Raw genomic sequence first — 24,730 nt, 5'->3', positions numbered from 1 at the left:
TCTCCATTGTCGTATTTTGCGTTTCATAATGCGCCACACCAGAAAAATGAAGCGTCCAGCCCCTCTCCAGGAGTTGGGTACCAGAGCCCAAGCTGTGCGTGGAGGTGAGCCCGACTATCTCTAGTCAGTATCTCTCAACCTCCCGTACAAGCTCAGGCTCCTTCCCCCCCAGCGAGGTGACATTCCACGTCCCAACAGCCAGGGGCTGTGAGCATGGATCGGGCCGCCGGGCCACCCACCTTCAACCGCCACCCAATCCTCTCTGCACCCGAGCCCCCAGAGGGGGCTCTGCAGGTGGTGAACCCACAGGAGGGCGGGCCCACGTCGCTCTTTCGGGCTGAGCCTGGCCGGGCCCCATGGGCTAAGGCCCGACCACCAGGCGCTCGCGCGCGAGCCCCAACCCCAGGCCTGGCTCCAGGGTGGGGCCCCGGCTCCGACATACCGGGCGACGTCTCGGTCCTTGATTTTTTACTGGTCATGGAGCTTCTGAACTGCCCTTAGTCTGACCCATCACCTAGGACCTGTTTGCCTTGGGAGACCCTACAGGGAGCACAAAGCCCCCGACAACATAGCTCCTAGGATCATCCGGGTACGCAAACTCCCCCACCACGATAAGGTGGCAGCCAGAGGGGGACCTGGCGGGCCCAAACGTATCGTGAGGGTCTGCTGGGAACGACTGGCGGAACCCTCTGTCAGCGAGGTCTTCAACTCCCACCTCCGGGAGAGCTTCTCCCAGATCCGGGGGGAGGTTGGAGACATGGAGTCCAAGTGGACTATGTTCTCCACCTCCATTGTTGATGCGGCCGCTCGAAGCTGTGGTCACAAGGTCTCTGGTGCCTGTCACAGAGGCAATCCCCAAACCCGGTGGTGGACACCGGAAGTAAGGGATGCCGTCAAGCTGAAGAAGGAGTCCTACTTATCTTTGCTGGTAGGTGGGACCCCAGAGACCATGATCACCGTGAACCTACGAGTAACGGCTTCTGTGTGGCGGCGTACCGAATATCGCCCCTTCGCCATGAAAATACCTTCTTCCTTTTGACGGCTTTAATTTTGTCATATCATCATGAAAATTGATACACAGGTCAAGCATGACAACCTCTTACAATTCATAGGGGCGTCGCCTGTGGGAGGGGCAAAATGCCTCAATAGCGCCCCCTTGAAACTTTCAAAAACCCCTCCCCATAGGGGTTTTTTTGTACTAGGGAGATGAAAATTGTTACACGTGTGACTTGCATAGACGTACAAAAAAGTCTCTTGCACCATTTGTGTACTCCAAACAGGAAGTCGGCCATTTTGAATTTTCTTGTCATTTTGACATGATTTCCACACGTTGTATTTGAACGAACTCCTCCTCGGGAATTTGTCCAATGCACTTCAAATTTATATAACAGCATCCAGAGATGATACTAACCAAAAGTTATTGAAAGCTTTTCTCTATGTTGAACGGTGTGGCCGCTGTGGTGCCGCCATTTTGACCCTTCGCGATAGAACATCAACTCAAGATAACTCCTTCATGCTTTGCCTGATTGACTTGAAACTTCACATGTATGATGACGGTTGGCCCCTGAACACACCCAGCCCCTCTGTTTGTACACTGAGTGCCCCCTAGTGGATGAACAATCAACATGTCATAACTCCTTGATGCATTGTGTGATTTGTTTAAAATTTTAACTGTGTGATGAGTGGTTACCCCTGCATGCACATGCCCACATGTGGTCACAAGGGCACCCACTGGCCTGAGTAGGTGGTCGCGCGGAACGAGGGCCTGTATATGACTGCTTGCAGTCCTAGTTAATAGGGCCCGAGTAGGCAACGTCCTACAAGGACCCTATTGTAATTGCGCTGTTTATTATTATTATTTATTATTATTAGGGCACGAGTAGGCAACGTCCTACGAGGACCTATTGTAATTGCGCTGTTTATTATTATTATTATTATTTATTATTATTATTAGGGCCCGAGTAGGCAACGTCCTACGAGGACCCTATTGCAATTGCGCTGTTTATTATTATTATTATTTATTATTATTATTATTATTCTCACTTTTGAAATCGAAATTTCGGCCTCTTCCCATGCTCAAAAACTCAAACTTTCCAAAGTCGTCCAGCCGGATCCGAAATTCGATATTTTGGGGGCGTCGCACATGCTCGCAGAAAAATCGCGAAATAGCGCCCCCTAGAAATTTTCAAAAACCCCTCCTCATTAGGCTTTTTTCATCGTAGCCTCACGAAATTCGGTACACATATTTACCATGCCAGGATGCACAAAAAAGTCTCTTACTGTCATGGTGAAATATCGACAGGAAGTCGGCCATTTTGATTTTAAGTTTTGATTTTGAGCAAATTTTTGCCATTTTTGGCCATTTCCACTACTTACATTTGAACAAACTCGTCCTAGGGATTTCATCCGATTGTCTTCAAATTTGGTCAAAATCATCACAACACAATGGTGATCAAAAATTATCAAAATATTCTAATTAAGTCAAAAGGCGTGGGTGCTAGGGGTCGTCAAACTTTGGCGAGCTTTTCGGAGCACGCCATTTCACTTCGAACGGCTGTCACGCCCACATACTTCATCGCAGATCCTTCAAACTTGCTGGACATGATGAGGGCTCCGCCCTGAACGTCTACATATCTTAAGTTCCCACTTGCGCCATAGCGCCCCCGGTGGTGGCGGGAAATGTCCTATTTTTACTTTAAGAGGTCCTGATGTCACATACTTAACCCAATCAACTTCATTCCACTTCTAAAACATGCAGAACAAATTGGTGAACGTAGGCGATGAACGCCGTGAAGTTACGAGTAACGGCGTCCGTGTGGCGGCGTGCCGAATATTGCCCATTCGCCATGAAATTATGTTCTTCATTTTGACGGCTTTAATTTTGTCACATCATCATGAAAATTGATACACAGGTTGAGCACGACAACCTCTTACAATTCATAGGGGCGTCGCCCATGGGCGGGGCAAAATGCGTCAATAGCGCCCCCTTGAAACTTTCAAAAACCCCTCCCCATAGGGGTTTTTTGGAGTAGGGAGATGAAAATTGGTACACATGTGTGACTTGCAAAGACGTACAAAAAAGTCTCTTGCACCATGGGTCTACTCCAAACAGGAAGTCAGCCATTTTAATTTTCTTCTCATTTTGGCGTGATTTCCACATGTTGTATTTGAACTCCTCCTCCTAGGGATTTAGTCCAATGCACTTCAAATTTCTTTGACAGCATCCAAAGATGATACTGACCAAAAGTTATCAAAAGCTTTTCTCTATGTTGAAGGGTGTGGCCGCTATGGTGCCGCCATTTTGACCCTTTGCCATGGAACATCAAGTCATGATAACTCCTTCATGCTTTGCCTGATTGACTTGAAACTTTACATGTATGATGACGGTTGGCCCCTGAACACACCCAGCCCCTCTGTTTGTACACTGAGTGCCCCCTAGTGGATGAACAATCAACATGTCATAACTCCTTGATGCATTGTGTGATTTGTTTAAAATTTTAACTGTGTGATGAGTAGGTGACCCTGCATGCACATGCCCACATGTGGTCACAAGGGCACCCACTGACCTGGGTAGGCGGTTGCACGGAACGAGGGCCCGTATATGACTGCTTGCAGTCCTAGTTATTATTATTCTTCTCACTCTTGAAATCGAAATTTCGGCCTCTTCCCATGCTCAAAAACTCACCAAACTTTCCAAAGTCGTCCGGCCGGATCCGAAATTCGATATTTTGGGGGCGTCGCACATGGTTGCAGAAAAATTGCGAAATAGCGCCCCCTAGAAATTTTCAAAAACCCCTCTGCATTGGGCTTTTTTCATCATAGCCTCACGAAATTCGGTACACATATTTACCATGCCAGGATGCATGAAAAAGTCTCTGTCATGGTGAAATATCGACAGGAAGTCGGCCATTTTGAATTTTCTTCTCATTTTGCTGTGATTTCCACACGTTGTATTTGAAAGAGCTCCTCCCAGGGATTTTGTCCAATGCACTTCAAATTTCTTCCAGATCATCCAGAGACGATACTGATCAAAAGTTATCGAAAGCTTTTCTCTATGTCGAAGGGTGTGGGCGCTATAGCGCCGCCATTTTGACCCTTCGCCATGGAACATTATACTTAAACAGGTCCTGATGTCACATAGTTAACCCAGTCAACTTCATTCCACTTCTAAAACATACAGAACAAGTTGGTGAACGTAGGCAATGATCACCGTGAAGTTACCAGTAACGGTGTCCGTGTGGCGGCATGCCAAATATCGCCCCTTCGCCATGAAATTACGTTTTTCCTTTTGACGGCTTTAATTTTGTCATATCATCATGAAAATTGATACAGAGGTCAAGCATGACAACCTCTTAGAATTCATAGGGGCGTTGCACATGGGCGGGGCAAAATGCCTCAATAGCACCCCCTTGAAACATTCAAAAACCCCTCCCCATAGGGGTTTTTTTTTTTTTTTTTTTTTTTAGAGTAGGGAGATGAAAATTTGTACATGTGTGACTTGCAAAGAGAAAAGTCTCTTGCACCATGTGTCTACTCCAAATAGGAAGTCAGCCATTTTGAATTTTCTTCTCATTTTGGCGTGATTTCCACACATTGTATTTCAGCGAACTCCTCCTAGGAATTTTGTCCAATGCACTTCAAAATTCTTTCACAGTATCCACAGATGATACTGATCAAAAGTTATCGAAAGCTTTTCTCTATGTTGAAAGGTGTGGCCACTATGGCACCGCCATTTTGGCCCTTCGCCATGGAACATCAGTCATGATATCTCCTGCATGCTTTGCCTGATTGACTTGAAACTTTACGTGTGATGACAGTTGGTCCCTCAACATGCCTGCCCCCAAAAAAAGTCACCAAATTTTGTAAAGTCGTCCAGCCACATCCGAAATTCGATATTATGGGGGTCCCGTACATGGTTGCAGAGAAATTGTGAAATAGCACTCCCTCGAGATTTTCAAAAACCCCTCCGCTTTGGGGGTTTTTCGTCGTAGCCTCACGAAATTTGGTACACATATTTACCATGCTAGGATGCACAAAAAGGTCTGTTGCCATCATGGTGAAATTTCAGCTGGAAGTTGGCCATTTTGATTTTAAGTTTCAATTTTCATGTAATTTTTGCCATTTTTGGCCATTTCCACTACTTACATTTGAACAAACCCGTCCTAGGGATTTCATCCAATCGTCTTCAAATTTGGTCAACATCATCACGACCCAATGGTGATCAAAAGTTATCAAAAGAATGTAATTAGGTCAAAAGGCGTGGCTGCTAGGGTTCGTCAAACTTTGGCGAGCTTTTTGAAGGGCGCCGTTTCACTTTGAACGGCTGTCACGCCCACACACTTAATCGTAGATCCTTCAAACTTGCTGAACATGATGAGGGCTCCACCCTGAACGTCTGCATATATTAACGTCCCACCTCCGCCATAGCGCCCCCCGGTGGTAACTGGAAATGTCCTATTTTTACTTTAACAGGTCCTGATCTCACATAGTTAACCCAATCAACTTAATTTTGCCTGATTGACTTGAAACTTCACATGTGTGATGACAGTTGACCCTTGAACACTCCTGGCCCCTCTGCTTGTTCTTTGAGCGCCCCCTAGTGGATGAACAATCAGCTGGTCATAACTCCTTCATGCTTTACCTGATTGACTTGAAACTTCACATGTGTAATGAGGGTCAGTCCCTGAACACAACTGGCCCCTCTATTTGTACACTGAGCACCCCCTAGTGGATGAACTATCAACATGTCATAACTCCTTCATGCATTGTGTGATTTGCTTGAAATTTGAACTGGGTAATGAGTGGTTGCCCCTGTACGCACATGCCCACATCTGGGCAGAAGGGGATGCGCTGGCCTCAGCAGGTGGTCGTGCGGAACGAGGGCCCGTATATGACTGCTTGCAGTCCTAGTAAATTCATTCATTCATCTTCCACCGCCTAGTCCAATTAAGGGTCGCGGGGGGCTGGAGCCTATCCCAGCAGTCATAGAGCGCGAGGCAGGATGCCAGTCTGTCGCAGGGCCACAAATAGACAAACAAACAGACACACCCACACACACACCTATGGACAATTTAAAGATCCCAATCCACCTAACCCACATGTCTTTGGATGTGGGAGGAAACCGGAGCACCCTTAGGAAACCCACGCAAACACAGGGAGAACATGCAAACTCCACGGGAATTGAACCCACGACCTTCTCGCTGTGAGGCAACAGTGCTAACCACTAAGCCACCGTGCTGCCTCCTAGTAAATTTATATATATATATGTATGTATGTGTGTGTGTGTGTGTGTTTGTGTGTATATATATACATACATATTCTATTTCTACCTCATTTCTTATGTCTTGTACTGTTACAAGTATTATTATTGCTCATCCTTGCACATGCTCCTCTACTTGCACCCACTTTGTGTGTCTTTTAAGAGCTGACGTAACATGAATTTCTCCTCTGTGAGATCAATAAAGTTTATCTTTATCTTTAATAATAATAACAATAAACAGCGCAATTACAATAGGGTCGTCGTAGGACTTTTTCTTACTCGGGCCCTAATAATAAATAATAATAATAATAATAATAACAAACAGCGCAATTACAATAGGGTACTCGCAGGACGTTGTCCTACTCGGGCCCTAATAATAATAATAATAATAAATAATAATAATAATAATAAGAAGAAGAATAAACAGCACAATTACAATAGGGTCCTCGCAGGACTTTGTCCTACTCGGGCCCTTATTAAACAATTCAATCCACTTGAAATAAAAATTTCTACTCAATTTGATTAGTAATTAAAAATCAACAGTAGAACACAAGAGTAATATTTACATTTGGAATTGGAGAAATGGATTAAATTCTTTAGAAGTTATTAGGCAAGATAAAACTTTTAGAAGAAAATAAGTCAAACAGCAAACTATGTTTGAAGTCACAGGGAATATTATTTGCATGCAAAGTGGGGGAGTGACCAGCAGTTGGTAGACTGTCCGGTTACTATGGTATGCTATTCAGTTGTTAGCAGAAGTAAGGCTTACTAGTTAGGCACATTAGCCGTAGTGGTTAGTGTCTGGATAAATTTGATTGTCAGAGCCTTGGCGGTTAAAAGCAGCTAATGGGCTTTAAGCTGGCTTTCTGATAGCTGATTAACGTTCAACATATGAGTTAAAGTCTGTTAGAACAGCTGTAGAAGCTAGTGCTTGTTAACGGTATATTAGCATACTACCACTACCGAGCATGGCAAAGCTGAAATCATCCATCCATCCATTTTCTTCTGCTTTATCCGGAGTCGGGTCGCGGGGGCAGCAGCTCAAGCAAAGCCACCCAGACCTCCCGATCTACACACACCTCCCCCAGCTACTCCGGGGGAACCCCGAGGCGTTCCCAAGCCAGCCGAGAGATGTAGTCCCTCCAGCGTATCCTGGGTCTTCCCCGGGGCCTCCTCCCGATGGGACGTGCCCGGACATCTCTCCAGCGAGGTGTCCAGGGGGCATCTGGAAAAGATGCCCGAGCCACCTCAACTGGCTCCTTTCGACGTGGAGGAGCAGCGGCTCGACTCTGAGCTCCTCCCAAGTGACCGAGCTCCTCACCCTATCTCTAAGGGAGCCCCCAGCCACCCTGCGGAGGAAACTCATCTCGGCCGCTTGTACTCGCGATCTCATTCTTTCGGTCATGAGCCAAATCTCATGACCATAGGTGAGGATCGGAACGTAGATCAATCGGTAAATCGAGAGCTTTGCCCCCCTACTCAGCTCTCTCTTCACCACAACAGTCCGATACAGCGACCGCATCACTGCAGATGCTGCACCGATCCGTCTATCATCGATCTCATGCTCCATCCGTCCCTCACTCGTGAACAAGACCCCAAGATACTTAAACTTCTCCACTTGAGGCAAGGACACTCCACCGACCTGAAGAGGGCAACTGATGATTAACATTCAGGGTACATGTAGTTAATGACAGTGAAAGGCAGGTTGGTTCACCAAAAAAATCTTAATGATTTTCAGCACAGCTTATGATTCGACACATGGGTTTTGAAGGGGTATTCAAGATGGCAATTGTTTACGTTGAGCATATGACGTAGCACATCTGGATGTCGTGATGCCAATACGCTGCAGCGCACACACAAGGTAGTTCAAAGGGCAATGCCTCTTCCCAAACCTTCCCAGTTTAACATCAATAAATTCATTAAATGTGCTCACTTCTCTCAAAATGGAGGACACGGTGTTCCTTCTATAACACCTCAACAACACAGCATTTTAAAACACGGGATGGTGGGCACAAGGGTCCCCCCCCACCACCACCACCATTGTTTTCTCAAACAAGGTGTGATTAAGGTGTGATCAGAAAATCACTGGTAATCCTTTTCTGGAATACAAGCTCAGCATAATATCAGTACTTCAGCTCACACAAGTGGCTGAAAAATCAACGAGCACAACATGCTGAATTAAGGGCCTTTCACATTGAAAGCGTCAGCACGACGCTTTCACGCTTCCCAAAGCATCGTAACACCAGGCCAATGCATTTCCAACGCGTCGTGATGTCAGATGTCAAGGGGGCGGAGATTGCGGCTGGCTGTTTCCACAACCTGAAAAAAGTTCAGCGATCTCCATCTTGAATTTGGGTCGCCTGAACCACAAAAAAGCTTTAAAAAACAGCAGAATGATTCTCCCATCACCCTGCTGGGAGAAGCTTTTTTCAGCTACTTTTAGGAGTGACGCCGACCGAGGGAGGGAGGACTGACGACTTGGTGGGATATTGATCGAACCGTGACAGCGGGCCAACCTGCACAGAGAAGCCGGCCTCAGGCATCATTCCCGGGCAGACCGAGGCAGGCAGCCGGGGGATGGAGCAAACCCACTCAGTCTGAAATCTTTCCCTTTTTGGATATATGCGAAGTCCCAGTTTGCCCAACAGAGGTTAGTTCTGCAGCTTTTTCGAGGTGAGAATAATATTAAAATAAAATGTGACATTTGCACTGCTGTGAAGGTTTAATGATCAGCGAACATTAGCGTAGCCTTTTAGCGCAGTTGATCTGAGTGAACGCTTTAATTTGTAAATGGTTCAGTCTTTTTTATTTTTAACCAAATAAAGCTACAGCTTTTTTTCAGACACCATAAAAGCTCAACTTCAAATAACTTTTTTTTCCGGGCGTTTTTTCCATCGTTTTTTTCCGTTTTTTTTTTTCCCCCTTTTTTATATATAAACTGTTTTGTGTTTCTTTATATTTTAAGAAGTATTTTTATTTGTCCCAAACAGGAACATTTGCTGTGCAGACAACCAAACTTCCATTGATGAGATGAACACCACGAAGTCCAGTCAAAAGAAAACATCTCTGCTCTTCAAAATAGGACAAAAGTATCTTCAGCAACACCACCAGAGTTCAAAGCTGCAGAAGAGACCTTCATCTGGTCCCGAGAATCCAGCAGAACAGCACCTGCTTCTAAATAAAAGGCTCTTTCAACAGCAACTATTTTATTATTTTTTAAAAAGCTGTTTAATTTTATATTTTAACAATAAATGAACGGATCATTAAAAATGTCCACAAATCAAAGTCAAAAGACATTTGCACAGGTAGAAGCTCTCCACTTATTGTGCTCAAATTCATATTTTAGAAATGACTGTCCTGATAACAACATTAAAGGCAATTACATATTTTGACGAAATTACAAGCTGAAATGACTATATAAAAAAATTCATCATGAGGTTTATGTCACAGAAATCCTGCTTTACAATCACACATTGTTAAATATTTCCTGTTGCATTTATAATAAACATTTCTATTTATTTAGTGTCTGTTTTTCTGGTTGAAATGAGATATAAATAATCTACCAGACTTAAAAAAAATGTACAAGTTTCCATGTTATTTTATTTGTCTAAAAATAAATGTCCAAGGTTGCTTATGTTAAACAAGAAATTATCTAATCTGAAATAACAGGTGGTTTTAATTTACAGATGAAAGGTTTCTAAAGAACCATTTATTGATTTATTTAGCTATTTTAATTACAAGTGTTCTAAACTTTTTTTTTAACAGTAATCAGAAATTTTGAGGTCACAAACAACAACAACAAAAACATTTCCAATGATTTTTCTTCAGAAAACTGCTCTATAAATGAGTGTAAATTTGTATAGATCAGTGGTTTCTGCACCAATCCATTTTGTATAGATCAGTGGTTTCTGCACCAATCCGTTTTGTATAGATCGGTGGTTTCTGCCACTAGTCTTCCATGTTTTGGCCCAACATGTCATTCCTATTGGACAGCACGAAGCTACATCACGGCTCAGTGCGTCGAAAGTTGGACTGGATTGAACTTTGACCGCATCAGCCTGCCGACAAGCGGCAATGTGCGCTCCCGTCAGAAGCGTCGTTTTAGCTCGGCTTTTGACGCATTTGACGCGTCTGACGCTTTCAGTGTGAAAGGCCCTTTACTCCCAAGTTTTGTGCACAGTCAAGTCGCTAATTTGAACCAAATCCCTTGGGGTCATGAACACAGTGATCACACAACTTGGAATCTCGCAAATTATGCAATATGTATTCTGGTGAACAGTTTAAATCTGGAAACTAACAGAATTCAACATTTCCCAAAGCTTCAAATTAAGCATGAATTTCTCATGTCTCAATAACACAGCACTGTAAAATAAATAAATAAATAAATTTGACGCACAGCCACACACACAGACTTCAGAAGGAGGGGAAAAAGATTAAGTGGCTTTACAACTCTTCCAACTTAACTATGTCTATATTTTTATGTGATTAAACAGAGGTTCAGATCTGATAAGTGCACCTCACATGGGCCAACAAAAATATGTTGTGAATTAATTTCACCTCAAATAAAATCTGGGTCACCAGCTATTGACTAGATGATTTTATAACAATGTTATAATATCAATATGTTGAGAATCAGCCAACAGGAAATATTAAATCAGTTTATAGGTCAAAATCCAATACTTCTGTCCAATCATATAAACCACAGACAATTGCGTACATTTAAACATTTACTTAACTCAGTCAGGAGTTAAACAGGACAAGACAGATCACAGTAATGTAATTTTATAATAAAGTTCAACGGATAATTATTACATGACGGTTGAATAATATGAACTAGCTATCTGTGGTAATTTAAGAATGAATTACTTCTTAGTCTGCAGCGGATTTATTTTGCCATTTCTTAATGTGAGATATTACTGATGAAAGGGAACAGAATTAAATAAAGCCACTTCAGCCAGATGCTGGCCTGCTTCCCAAGTCAATGATCCGTCCATCTCAACAGCTCACTTGATTTACCCCTGACAGAGGAACTCTGACTGTTACCACATGACTAGTTTGTAGATGGTCACCAAGAGTCGTATTCTGCGGTCAAAGCTTTGTTGATTTTCTGAAGGTGGTTCGAATTATTGCATGGCTTAGGCTGACCCAGACAGGTATATGTGCGGCAAGCTTGCTGTCTGAGATTGTCAGAATAAAGGTTTGAGTGTTTTTATTTTCTGTTTGCTTTCTGTCATTGTCTGGGCAGTAGGGTTAAGAGGCAAAATCCTACCTTTACAACAAAAAGTGTTCATGGGGTAGATTTGGAGTTGAAAAAAAAAAAAAAAGATAAAAGAAAAACTGTTTTAATTTGAAAAGTCATCAAAGGAAGTAACATTTGCCAGCGAACATTAGCTTTACAAAACAAATGAGGTCAAACCCACTTGGAAGAAAGAAAAAGCAATGACTTGTTGCGCACAAAGACAAAGAAATCAAAACCCATGAGCATGTGGTTAAACGAACAAAGGGCAATAAAACAAAATGGCTTGAAAAAAGTGAAGCATCCCTAAAGCAGTAGGGAGAAGAAGAGAAGCAAAGGCAAGAGAAAGTCGTAAGAGCTAGTTCATCTCCCAAGGGACATTCACTTTTTACAAAGGGACTTTAACTCTGCTCCCAAGAATTCTGGGTAGCGTTGTGTCTGACAGCATTTCTGCATTTTAAGTGACAATAAATCATTTGTACCAGTCTTAAATTCCCACTTAAAAGCAAATAAGTAGTTTTGAAACAACACACTATAACCATAATATGAAAACAAGAAAAAAACATTTGATAAGGCTTTCTAACTTCTACATTCAATATAAAACCCAAAAGATCATGCAGATTAAAATTTCATGCTTGGGATTACACTATCAAAATAAAAAAGTTTCTTTTTTTTCCTCTCAATAACAAACCAACAAGTGAAGCAGACAAAATACATTGGATTCTTTTTTTCTTGTTTTTGTTAAGCTTTTGGAATAAGTGAAACTAAAGATTTTGTGTCGATTCCCAACTTGTCCATCTGGGTTCGCTTTTTTCAAGGTCACTAATGAGCCTGGTAAAATTATGCGAGCATAAAAACATGAATTTGGTCATTCTGGGGTCGATTTTGACCGGGAAAGCTGTGTGGTGACCCCAGCATTGTGGGCAGTTCACATGTGGGATGAGCTTGGTGAAATTTTGTCATTTAGACAGAGTTTTGGGACTGACGGGAAAAATTTGTTGAGGATTCAAACTGTTGGCTTTTTGTGAGTTCCGTGGGGCGATGTCTCTGGCAGGAGATGGCTGATAAGCTAATAATGGTCCTCCAGGCTTCCCAAAACAAATGCTTTTTAGGTTTCATAAATTGATTAGAGGGTAGGTTTTACTGACAACTCCATCCTGCGTTGGGCTTACAAAAACATCTTGGTGTCATGTTTTGATGTTCCACAGGCCTTGGGAGTAGGGGTGAATCTCCTTTGAAAAAGGGTTTATGGTTTTTGGCTTCATGCAAACTCAAGAAAGCTTTTAGTTGATGACAGGATTCTCACTACAATATAATTATGTGGCTAGTATCAACTGGCTGTTTTGGGGATTTTTTGTGCTCTGTGTTACCACAGTGCATCCGGAATTGACTGTATTTTGATTTGGCATAGGTTTGATGCCAGATGCCAGTCCAGATGTACTGGCTTTGAGCCATGGATTCTCCATTTAGGAGGTAACCACTTTTGCCACAATGCTGAGAAACAACAAATATAAAACAAAAGGCCATATTTTCTACTCACCAGTTTAACACATATAATGAAGGGAGATGAAGCATCTTTATAGTGTAGAATTGGAATTTTTGGCTTTGGTGTTTCCTGGTGGAAAGTCAAGACAGATACAAATCACATATCACTGATGGTCAAAGTAACAGAGAAATACAGTTAAGAAAGTCTGAATCATAGCTTTAGAGCAGTAGTTTTCAAACTAGTTCTCAAGCACCTAACCAACATGGTTTCCATCTTTCACTGCTCTGATACAACCTCAATACCTTATTCAGATGTCTGTTACCTGAATGAGTGAATCACAGAGAGCAGGCAGAGATGGAAAATGTATAGATTAGGTGATTCTTGAAGACCAGTTTGAGAACCACTACTTCAGACCCACGACCCTTTGTTTAGGGCCCCTTCACACACAGCACAATTGAGGATGAATGCCGCATGAAGGAGGAATCATATGCCACTTGTGAAAAATCGGAGCCGCCTCAAACACCTCGTACAGCAGTCACAACCATTCAGGCATAGCACATATACTCTGCATTCGTGTGCCGCTCACACCAGAAACCCAGTCAAATGGCATGCAAGATGAGGTTGCACTGCCATCTGTTCATGCTCGCAGCATTCGCACGGCGTGTCGAATGCAGGTCGGACATATGCTGCGGCCGAGCAGCTGCATGAAATTATCGGCCATGTGGAATCGTGGCTCAATGGCGTCATTGAGGCAGCCTTCACACCAGCGGGCAAATGTCGCCGAAGCAGGCGACCACTTTCAAGCTCGCTGTGCGAATGGCCCCACAATTTCTAAGTGCAGCAGAAGTGCGCCATTACTAAGCAACACAGTGCCGTTCCCCCCACCAGCACCACAAATGGTGTGTGTCCCAGCGCCAGCCAACTGGACAGCCATGTGACATGACACGAGATCACTGATGATCACGACCCAGGCGTGCCCAGTAAGGCAATCAGATGATGCCAGCACACGCAGGCGCATCAAAGCCGTCGTGATCACACGTGCATTCACCAAGGCGAGCCATGTTGCATTTGACCATTGTGTCATTGCTACTCACAGCTGGAGAACAGACATTGTGCCATGAAGAACAGCACTTCTTCACAACATGCACATGTATCTGCAGGCTCTTTAGACAAGGTGAAAAATATAACAGCTCACTGGCCCACTGCGCCTCACGTGACCATTCATGTAAGCACTTTGCTGCTCCACATCATAGCTGACCGCTGTGTACATAGTGGTCCGGCAGGGAGCTGAAAAGTGTTCTGGAAAATGGAGGTAGCCCTACCGGAGGTATAACAAGTTGATGCCGGCATCAAAATGAAGGTAATGTTCTCTAGTTTCCAGAAATGATGTCGTACTTGACAAAATGGGTGCGCAACATGGTCATTTAACCCCTTATGTTCCAAAATGCAGCTGAAACATCTACAACAAGGAACCTTTCAAATTGTGTGATTCTTGTTTTTGGAAATCATAATTAAGTCTCTGGTACTGATGTACAGTTGTTTTAGGGGTTTCCTGCATTATCGGGGGGGGGGGGGGGAGTACCACCCCCCCAAAAAGGACTTTTTAGCTGTTTTTTTTTTTTTAGATTTCTCAAAATCTCCATCCGGATTACCTGTAAATATTTTTATTTGTGTCCACCATCTTAAAACATATCATTTAGAACTTTAGTGCTGCAAATAATGTTGTTTTAAAGCATGTATTGCCTAAACACTAAAATACTTAGAATGTTGGGAATGTGAAGTACACGGACCCACGCCAGGGGGCGTAAATGAACGGCCAACAGGAAGTCAAATAAATGACAATTTATTATGCAAATGTGCAAACAAAACCAAATATGCTTCAGTCAATCAGTAATCAAAAGGGTGACGTGTGGGCAGGCCCGAGGGTAGGAGACGCCTATCCAGAGGAGAGCTGGAACCCACGAAGTTCCACCGCCAACAGAGACCTGCAACACACCAGAGCCGCCAAGTCCTGATTCCCCCAGGTGGCCACCACTCGTGGCTGTCAGACCCGGTACTGCTGGCAGGAACAAAAACAGGTTAAGGGTGGGTGTGTGAACACCCAGCAAACAGTCAGCAACTCACAGTAATCCTCTTGTAGGAATAAATCCAGATACTCCCAGAGTGCAGAGGAAAAACTGGAGGACGTGCAGTGTCAATTGTTATACTTAGTAAGTCAGAAGTGAGGAGTGGAGACGCCAACTCCTCCAACTTCCACAAACTCGGCTACAAGCTGCAAGTATAAGTCACAACTGCAAAGACTTCAGTAACAATGAATGTGCATACGGCACAAAACGGCTGAGTTGGTTTACCTGCGTGGTAAGCTGATAACTCGGCAGAGTTATGGTGTCCTTCCCAGGCTTTTATGAATGGTAGTGATGAGTGATGACAATCAGCTGACAGCCAACGAGCAGACCTGGTGACGTCAGAGAGGCCAACCAGCCGTGCGCCCTCTAAAGGCGCAAAAGTGCCAGTGTGGCTGGGCGCCATCTGGTGGTGGGCCAGGAGTACCTCCTCTTCAGCGGCCCACACAACATAGAACTCAAATTGGGCACATTTCATCATTTTATCAATTGATTGTGTCCTTCACACCTTTGTGGTTCACATTGCCTAGTTACATGTATTTTTCTTCTTATGATGCATTGTTTAGGTGTGAGCACCCCACAGGATATTAAGTGGCATTGCAAACAGTGCACATTTAAGAAAATAGATGATATTCTTCAGACAAAACAGAAAAATGGAAGATGATTACGAACCAGCAAAAAAGAGAACCAAATCAAATACAGTAAATGTGTGATTTGTAATCAACCACTTTCTGATGAGCCTGCCATCAAGAACCCAACAGAACATGGCATTCAAACTCTTTTGGATGCTGCATGACTCCAACAAGATGCTGTTCATGAAGACTTTCCCCTCGCAAAGATGAAATCTTAGAAGGAAATGTAAAAACAGCTTTTAATAGAAGTTGCAGACCTTCATATACAGCTAAGCGGAATGTGCCACTTGCGGTCAGTCGAGGCGAGATTGAGCCCACTCCATCAACAAGTCAGAATCAAGATCCTGATTCAGGCAATGCCAATTCACGCAAGAGACTCCTTCAAACAGATACCTCGATCTTCAACATCAGAAGTCAGTGCTTTGTCTGTGCCAAGACCTAGAAACGGAATGAAAAATTAACACCAATATCAACTGGTACAGGGACATCAACATGTGAAAATATGCTGAGTGCAGCCATGGACCGACTTGACAAGATGAGAATTAGAATGTTAGCATATCCTGATCTTTTTGTCTTTGATGCCAGTTATAAACGTTTCTGCTATGCGGCATATATCAGTAAATGCAATATTCACTCTGCAAATTCAAGAATTAAAAATTAAAAATCAGAGACTCCATTTGAAAAGGGCTTCAAACTTTTCTGTGAAGTAGAACTTGATATTTTCTCTGGTAACAAGTCTGTGTTACTGCTGTCTGAGTTGCAGTCCAGATTTGTTGAGATTTTGAACACTGTAGGTGGTGCAAACCCAGACTCTTATAGATCATGGAAACTGAAAGAAAAGTTAAAGGGACAGTCTGGTGACAGCTTGATTTTTATACCCCCATCCAGCAAATCTGATCTGATGTATTCCAAAGACCTTACTCTAGGTAAGGCCCTAACAAGAGTCAATAACCTGCAGCTTCAAAAGTCTGATGATAGGTAGTATTCAATTTGGTGGCACTAAAAGTGATCTTACTGATTCTATGCTATTGCACAGAGCTGCAGGTGTAGTGTGCAAGAGTATTGCCAATTCATTTCCTAGCCCTCCGTAAAGCTAGGACATCTTACTATTCATCACTAATTGAAGAAAATAAGAACCCCAGGTTTCTTTTCAGCACTGTAGGCAGGCTGACAAAGAGTCAGAGCTCTATTGAGCCGAGTATTCCTTTAACTTTAACTAGTAATGACTTCATGACTTTCTTTGCAAATAAAATTTTAACTATTATGCCGTGTTCACACCGGGTGCGACGCGAGCGACTGCAGCCACAGGTTGCCATGTAATCCCTATGTAAGGATGCGTTTTGGCGCCAAACCGCGCAGCGCGACGCGAGTGAAGCGATTTTGAGCATTTTGCGCGTTTGTGGCGAGATATTGCGTCGCGTCACATCGTGTTGCCCTCCTCCCCAAGTTCAAAAATCTGAACTTTTTCATCTCATCGCGATGACCAATCAGGGACTGAATATGTGACGTGGAGATGTCTGGAGTTTGAATGAAGATGTGAACATGTCCTGTATCTGGTAGCAGCCTGTGAGCAGGACTTATGTCTCTTTTGTCCTTTATTTCACAATCATGACAGAGTTTTTGGAGCGAGCAGCAGCACCACAGCAACGGGGAGCGGAGTTTCTTTCTTTTATTTTACGTGCGTGCGCAAGTGAATCGTCTGTGGAGATTATTTTACTTATTAACTACACAGATGTATAATAAAACAAATGGTCACTGGTTTCTAAATACAATTATGACAGTTTTTTTGGGGGTAGAGCCAGCTGCAGCAAGCAGCGGAGTTTCTTTTTCTTTTCTTTTTTTTACGTGCATGCGAGAGTGAATAGTCTGTGGAGATTATTTTACTTATTAACTACACAGATGTATAATAAAACAAATGGTCACTGGTTTCTAAATACAATTATGACAGTTTTTTGGGGGGTAGAGCCAGCTGCAGCAAGCAGCGGAGTTTCTTTTTCTTTTCTTTTTTTACGTGCATGCGAGAGTGAATAGTCTGTGGAGATTATTTTACTTATTAACTACACAGATGTATAATAAAACAAATGGTGACTGGTTTCTAAATACAATTATGACAGAGTTTTTTGGGAGAAGAGCAAGCTGCAGTCCACAGCAGGCAGCAGAGTTTCTTTTTTCTTTTTTTTTATTGTTTACATGTGCGCGCGTGAATGGGACAGGAGGTCCTGAAACTGGGTCCCGCAGAGGAGGAAAGACCGCTGAAAGCAGCCGTCATCCAGACGCAGCTCCTGCTGCAAATACTCCCTGTATTGGGAGCTTTCCACAACAACTCGCTCCGTGTGATCAAGGTCCGTCATGTTAACTTGACTGAAAACCGGAGCCGGCGAGCAGAATGGAAGCTCCTCCTATTTGATGACGCACCGGGGCGAATTTTCGCAGCAAAAGCAGAGCGACACACCGGGCGAAGGAGGCACGTCCGTCGCCTGGCGACCCATGTGAATTTGTAGCGTCTGATCTCGCCCGGTGTGAACGCGGCATTAGAGAAAAAATTATTCATAACCATCCCAAAGACATATCTTTATGTTTGGCTGCCTTCAGTAATGCTGGCATTTGGCTAGACTCTTTCTCTCCAATTGTTCTGTCTGAGTTATTTTCATTAGTTACTTCCTCCAAACCATCAACATGTTATTAGACCCCATTCCTACCAGGCTGCTCAAGGAAGCCCTACCATTAGTTAATGCTTCGATCTTAAATATGATCAATCTATCTTTATTAGTTGGCTATGTACCACAGGCTTTTTAGGTGGCAGTAATTAAACCATTACTTAAAAAGCCATCACTTGACCCAGCTATCTTAGCTAATTATAGGCCAATCTCCAACCTTCCTTTTCTCTCAAAAATTCTTGAAAGGGTAGTTGTAAAACAGCTAACTGATCATCTGCAGAGAAATAGTCTATTTGAAGAGTTTCAGTCAGGTTTCAGAATTCATCATAGTGCAGAAACAGCATTAGTGAAGGTTACAAATGATCTTCTTATGGCCTCAGACAGTGGACTCATCTCTGTGCTTGTCCTGTTAGACCTCAGTGCAGCTTTTGATACTGTTGACCATAAAATTTTATTACAGAGATTAGAGCATGCCATAGGTATTAAAGGCACTGCGCTGCAGTGGTTTGAATCATATTTATCTAATAGATTACAATTTGTTCATGTAAATGGGGAGTCTTCTTCACAGACTAAGGTTAATTATGGAGTTCCACAAGGTTCTGTGCTAGGATCAATTTTATTCACTTTATACATGCGTCCCTTAGGCAGTATTATTAGACGGCATTGCTTAAATTTTCATTGTTACGCAGATGATACCTAGCTTTATCTATCCATGAAGCCAGAGGACACACACCAATTACTTAAACTGCAGGAATGTCTTTCAGACAAAGACATGGATGACCTCTAATTTCCTGCTTTTAAATTGAGATAAAACTGAAGTTATTGTACTTGGCCCCACAAATCTTAGAAACATGCTGTCTAACCAGAGCCTTACTCTGGATGGCATTACCCTGACCTCCAGTAATACTGTGAGAAATCTTGGAGTCATTTTTGATCAGGATATGTCCTTCAATGCGCATATTAAGTAAATATGTAGGACTGCTTTTTTGCATTTGTGCAATATCTCTAAAATTAGAAAGGTCTTGTCTCAGAGTGATGCTGAAAAGCTAATTCATGCATTTATTTCTTCTAGGCTGGACTACTGTAATTCATTATTATCAGGTTGTCTTAAAAGTTTCCTGAAAAGCCTTCAGTTAATTCAAAATGCTGCAGCTAGAGTACTGACAAGGACTAGAAGGAGAGAGCATATTTCACCCATACTGGCCTCTCTTCATTGGCTCCCTGTTAATTCCAGAATAGAATCACCCCAATAGAGCGCTTCGCTCTCAGACTGCAGGCTTACTTGTAGTTCCTAGGGTTTGTAAGAGTAGAATGGGAGGCAGAGCCTTCAGCTTTCAGGCTCCTCTCCTGTGGAACCAGCTCCCAATTCGGATTAGGGAGACAGACACCCTCTCTACTTTTAAGATTAAGCTTAAAACTTTCCTTTTGGAAAAAGCTTATAGTTAGGGCTGGATCACGTGACCCTGAACCATCCCTTAGTTATGCTGCTATAGACTTAGACTGCTGGGGGGTTCCCATGATGCACTGAGTGTTTCTTTCTCTTTTTGCTCTGTATGCACCACTCTGCTTTAAATCATTGGTGATTGATCTCTGCTCTCTTCCACTGCATGTCTTTTTCCTGATTCTCTCCCCTCAGCACAAACCAGTCCCAGCAGAAGACTGCCCCTCCCTGAGCCTGGTTCTGCTGGAGGTTTCTTCCTGTTAAAAGGGAGTTTTTCCTTCCCACTGTTGCCAAGTGCTTACTCATAGGGGGTCGTTTTGACCGTTGGGGTTTTTCTGTAATTATTGTATGGCTTTTGACTTACAGTATAACGCGCCTTGGGGCAACTGTTTGTTGTGATTTGGCGCTATATAAATAAAATTGATTTGATTTCCGCTTACTATCCCCCAGTGGAGATTTGCCCATTGAGAAATGTGCAGCATTTGTTCCTCCACCACTGTTCGAGTTCATTGCTTGGTGCACGTCTTGCAAAGCTTTTGAAAGTGCCATGGGTTTTACTAATGGTTGTGCTACAGATCACTGTGTAACACGATTTTTGTTCCTGGCAAATAAGTGTCTTTTTCCAACTACATTTATTGCAAAACAATAGAAAAAGCCCACTTTTCATGCCAAACTTTGTTTTTTGGGCTGCACAGCAATTTTATCCCCTCAAAACAGCTATTTTTGACAATTTTCTGACTTTTTCACAATAAAACTAAAATACAGAACATAACTGCAGCAAGGTTTATTTTCAAACATTTGAAAACAATTTTACAAAGTTAAAAATGAACAGTTTTCCTTGATTTGCGAATGTGCAATGAATCACTTCCCCTTATCAGATCCCAAATGTAGTCCCCCATCATGTTTTCATTGTAAGATCCCTGATATCTGTGTTCAAAGTCCATTGTTTCTTGGTGGAAGCACTCCCCATGTTCTTCTGAGTATGCCCCCATGTTGTCCTTGAAGTTGTCAAGGTGAGCATCTAGAATCTGGACCTTCAGTGACATCCTACTGCTCATTTGGCCATAGTTTCTCACCAAAGTCTCAACCAGTTCCACATAATTGTTAGCCTTGTGGTTGCTCAGAAACCCATGGACAACATCAACAAAGCTTTTCCATGCCTCCTGTTCCTTTGCTGTTAGTTTCTTTGGAAATTCAGGGCACTCTATGATTTTCTTGACTTGTGGTCCAATGAAAACACCAGCTTTCACTTTTGCCTCTGACAGCTTTGGGAAAAAGTCTTGAAGATACTTGAATGCTGCAGACTCTTTGTCAAGCACTTTTGTCAAGCACAAAACCAAAGTTTGGAGGTCAAGACCACTCTTTTCTCTTTTGATTGGTTGTGAAGAAATGGGAAATTATGGTTTGAACCCAGTAACAAGACAAAAGTGAAAATTTATTGCTATCGGTTACAGGTATTCACAATTTGTCAAAACATCATTGGTCTAGCTAACAATATTCCCACCCCATCAGCTTTGGTCTAGGGATCCAGATGCACCACAAATTTGGAAACCAGCAGTTTATTGAGGTACTCCATGATCTAGGTCACTCTGTGTCCTACGAGGTAAGGCGTTTCCTGACATCGGTAGGAGAGGAAGACCAAAAAATGGGAAGGCCCGTATACTGCTTGTGGTATTATCAGGTACGAAGATGATGATGTCCATTCCATTGTGGATGCTGCCATTGATAACTTTGATCAGAACAAAGAAACGCTTGACGGTAGATCTACCACACACTCCATGGCGGGTGTCCTATACCAGAGAACCAAGATGTAATGCCAGGCATCCCAAGATCACAGCGCAAAGCACTGGATGCATCACAATATCAGGCGAATACACTGTTGATCTACAACAAACCCAGTAAACGAGCTGAGCCCAAGCATGTTGCAGAACGCTCCGTCTTTGATGTGCAGCAAGAAGATCCTCGTAGACAAGCAAACCTACATGATTTGGGATGGAAAGTCTGTCCGCATATGGAGGACACTGACTCACTGCCACCCTGGTCGGGGTTCCGAATCGCAGTTGCCAGTGTCCGGTACCTCCTTTCATCAAAGCTCCTCCAACTGACCTTTCGACTGTGTCCACTATATTATTGAAGATTTCTATTGCTGCATCTCTAGGGCAACCTCATATCCTGGTAACTGCTGACCTTGCCATCTATAGTAAGGCAGAGCAGATAAGGCAGATCAGATAATCTGTGACAAACCTGAGTGAAATGATGAGGCTTGGAGTGATGCATCTCATCATGGCATTCCTCGCAAGTATTGGGAAGCTATATGGACATGGAAGCTTTCTTGACTTGGTTACTTCCTCTAGAGTCTATACTACTGCAACAGCTCAATTAATGCTGCAAAGCAAACATTACACATGAGACATTGGTGGCATGAAGGTTGTCCATGAAGCAATGACTCATTTGTTTCTTTCTGCAGCACAAGCCTTTGCCAAGAAGAATGGCTTGCCCTGGGTTGATGATGAAGTTCACACACTTGCCACTAACCTCCAATCCACCATCCAGGCAAAGAACCAATTGAGTTGTTCTGAGATTTGCAACCTACTGGAAAGCAAGATTTTGAACATGACCCTTGCCATCAGTCAGTTTCAGGTGTATGGGTACGGATATTCTGGGACTTTCAAGTATTAGAACAACTTTCTGGAAGCAGAAGATTTGCTGTTGAGACACATCAGGGCAGATAAAGAAGCAAACTTTCAACTTCACCTTGATTCTGTGATGAAAACTGTTCCTTACTTCCACTTTTTGTGGACAAATCAACTATGCCAGATACACGCCAATATATGTTTCAGAGATGCGAATGCCTGAAACTAAACAACCCAAGATGTACCAGTTTCTAACCAGCGGAGGTTTTGTTGTCGAACAATCAGACAACACAAAGTTCAGTAGTGTCCCAACAGACCAAGCCCTTGAACAGACAATAAACAGAGAAACAAAGGGTACTGGAGGTGTCATTGGATTCACACTGAGGAAGGCTGCTTTGTTGTGTTGGCTACTGACACGTCATGTGTCTGGAGCAACTCTTTGGGAACAAGTAAGAAGGGAAACTACATGAGGACCTTGGTTCAGCAAGGGTTGCAAGAGAGAAGGCAGGTGTCACAACATAAAGATTATGAAAAGGATCATTGTCAGGACCCGTTTTGACTTGGAAAGTATCCCTAAAGAGCTTGAGAGTATTACGACTGGGCAAATTGCAACCAAAACTGTCGAGGAATCTCTGACATCATTCCAGATAAAGGAAAGACCATCATCAACAACTTCCTTGCTGCATGGCTAATCGATGGGGAGGCCATCCCAAATCTACTGTGGCAACATTTGCAAGATTTTGAACCATGAGAAAAGCCACCAAGTCTCACCTACCTGTAGCAGAAAGCTGTGCCAACCTTCAATGTCCTAAGTTTGCATCAAGCAGAGGTCATGAAATTTCTTCAAAAGGAAAAACTTAACACAGCAAGGCCTGGTATATTTCCAGGTGTCAAAGGGAGACCCACCGAGCCAACACAGGATGGCTCGGTGTCATAAACCCCCACCCTTTCCAGGATTTAAGACTCCCCAAAGTGCATTCCTCACGGAGCTGCAAATTCCCTTATCAGCCCCAAACCAGATGTGCTAATTCCTTTCTCATCTAAAAAACACAAAAAAATATGTCTTTCCAACCAGATTCAAGAGAAGAACATCTCACTGAAGAATTGCCATCAACTTGTTGATCACAGACCAGTTTTTCCTGATCAAAATAGCCCTAATATGGCCCTAATTCACATTTTGTGATGAAATCCAAAACCCAGTACATGGAACAAGAGTGACCCCTGTTGGACGAATTGGGGAAGGACATGTGACCAACTGGTGCAGATTTAAATTGTAACCACGTTTTAAAAAGTGGCATTGTTGTAACAGAAAAAAGAAAAGAAAAGAACATGTGACCATTTAACCTTACGCATGAAAGTGATCTATCTGGTATTTTATACTCTGCTCATTGTAGAAAGTTTATCTAGTGTGTTTTTTCATATATAATTGTGTTGTGTGTGCATTTCCACAGAAAATCACAAGAGTTATCCTACAGGACTTGTTTGGTTTTAAAGCGGGAATTTAGGAGCGGACAGTGATTTATAGATATAAAACTAGACAAAAAACTCAGAAAAAGACTACAGTACCCAGAATTCTTGGGGGTGGAGCTTTTAACCCTTTAAAAGCCTGTGCCCCCGGGAACTTGCGCTCTTACGCCTTTTGCTCTTACTCTCTTACGACTCTTATGTTCTCTTTTTCCTGGGTCTTGAGAGGCTGCCTCGCCGTCATACAATTTTAGGACTCTTTGCTTGAAACCATGTGCTGCTTAAAACTTATTTCTTGTTTGTGCGAGCCAACAAGAAATTATCTTTTTCTCTTTTTCCACAAATAACTTTTGTAAAGTTAAACGCACAGGCGCATTTAACTTCCTTGGACGATTTTTCAAATTAAAACCCTTTTCTTCTTCAACTCCAAATTCCTCTCGTGAACATTTTTTGCATAAAGTCAACTATTTTTGTATTGAGTTTTTGATTTGACCCGGCTCTCACCGACGACGACGAAAGATGAATTTTCGATTTTTTGATAGAGAATAAAGACGCTCAAACCTTTATTCTGACGGCCCAGACTACGAGCGCTGCAGAGATGTTCTCGACTCCTGGGGGTCTTGGCGTATTGCATGCTTGGCGCCTTTCTCCATTGAGGACGTCGAGGATTTATTTATATTTGGTCTTATGGTAGCAGGGCTGGTACTCTCTGGTTTATGTGCTGCCCTGATCTATTGGAAAATTGGCAAGACGGTGGCATCAAGAACCACGGTCCCTCGCTTGTCTGTCATGATTAACG

The 24,730-nt window shown here is 43.0% G+C and overlaps 1 protein-coding gene and 1 long non-coding RNA gene across 3 annotated transcripts in view; one reads left to right on the top strand and one right to left on the bottom strand.

Annotated features, from left to right (window-relative positions):
• LOC117526938 lies at window positions 1-21,267 on the top strand. The gene is made up of 3 exons (XR_004565389.1): window positions 1-11; window positions 6,425-6,429; window positions 21,164-21,267. It is a non-coding gene; the product is annotated as an uncharacterized LOC117526938 (long non-coding RNA).
• The window catches only part of b3gntl1 (UDP-GlcNAc:betaGal beta-1,3-N-acetylglucosaminyltransferase-like 1), a 265,373-nt gene that overhangs the window by 1,591 nt on the left and 239,052 nt on the right, over window positions 1-24,730 (bottom strand). For both annotated transcript variants that reach the window (XM_034189061.1, XM_034189062.1), the window contains one exon: window positions 13,036-13,110. In XM_034189061.1, coding sequence (XP_034044952.1) covers window positions 13,036-13,110 — 75 coding nt within the window. The remainder of the gene's footprint in view (window positions 1-13,035; window positions 13,111-24,730) is intronic.

The sequence above is a fragment of the Thalassophryne amazonica genome, chromosome 15 (genome assembly GCF_902500255.1).
Source record: "Thalassophryne amazonica chromosome 15, fThaAma1.1, whole genome shotgun sequence".
NCBI classification, from domain to species: Eukaryota; Metazoa; Chordata; class Actinopteri; order Batrachoidiformes; family Batrachoididae; genus Thalassophryne; species Thalassophryne amazonica.
Note: the sequence above shows the minus strand (reverse complement) of the source record. Positions and strands in the feature narration are given on the sequence as shown.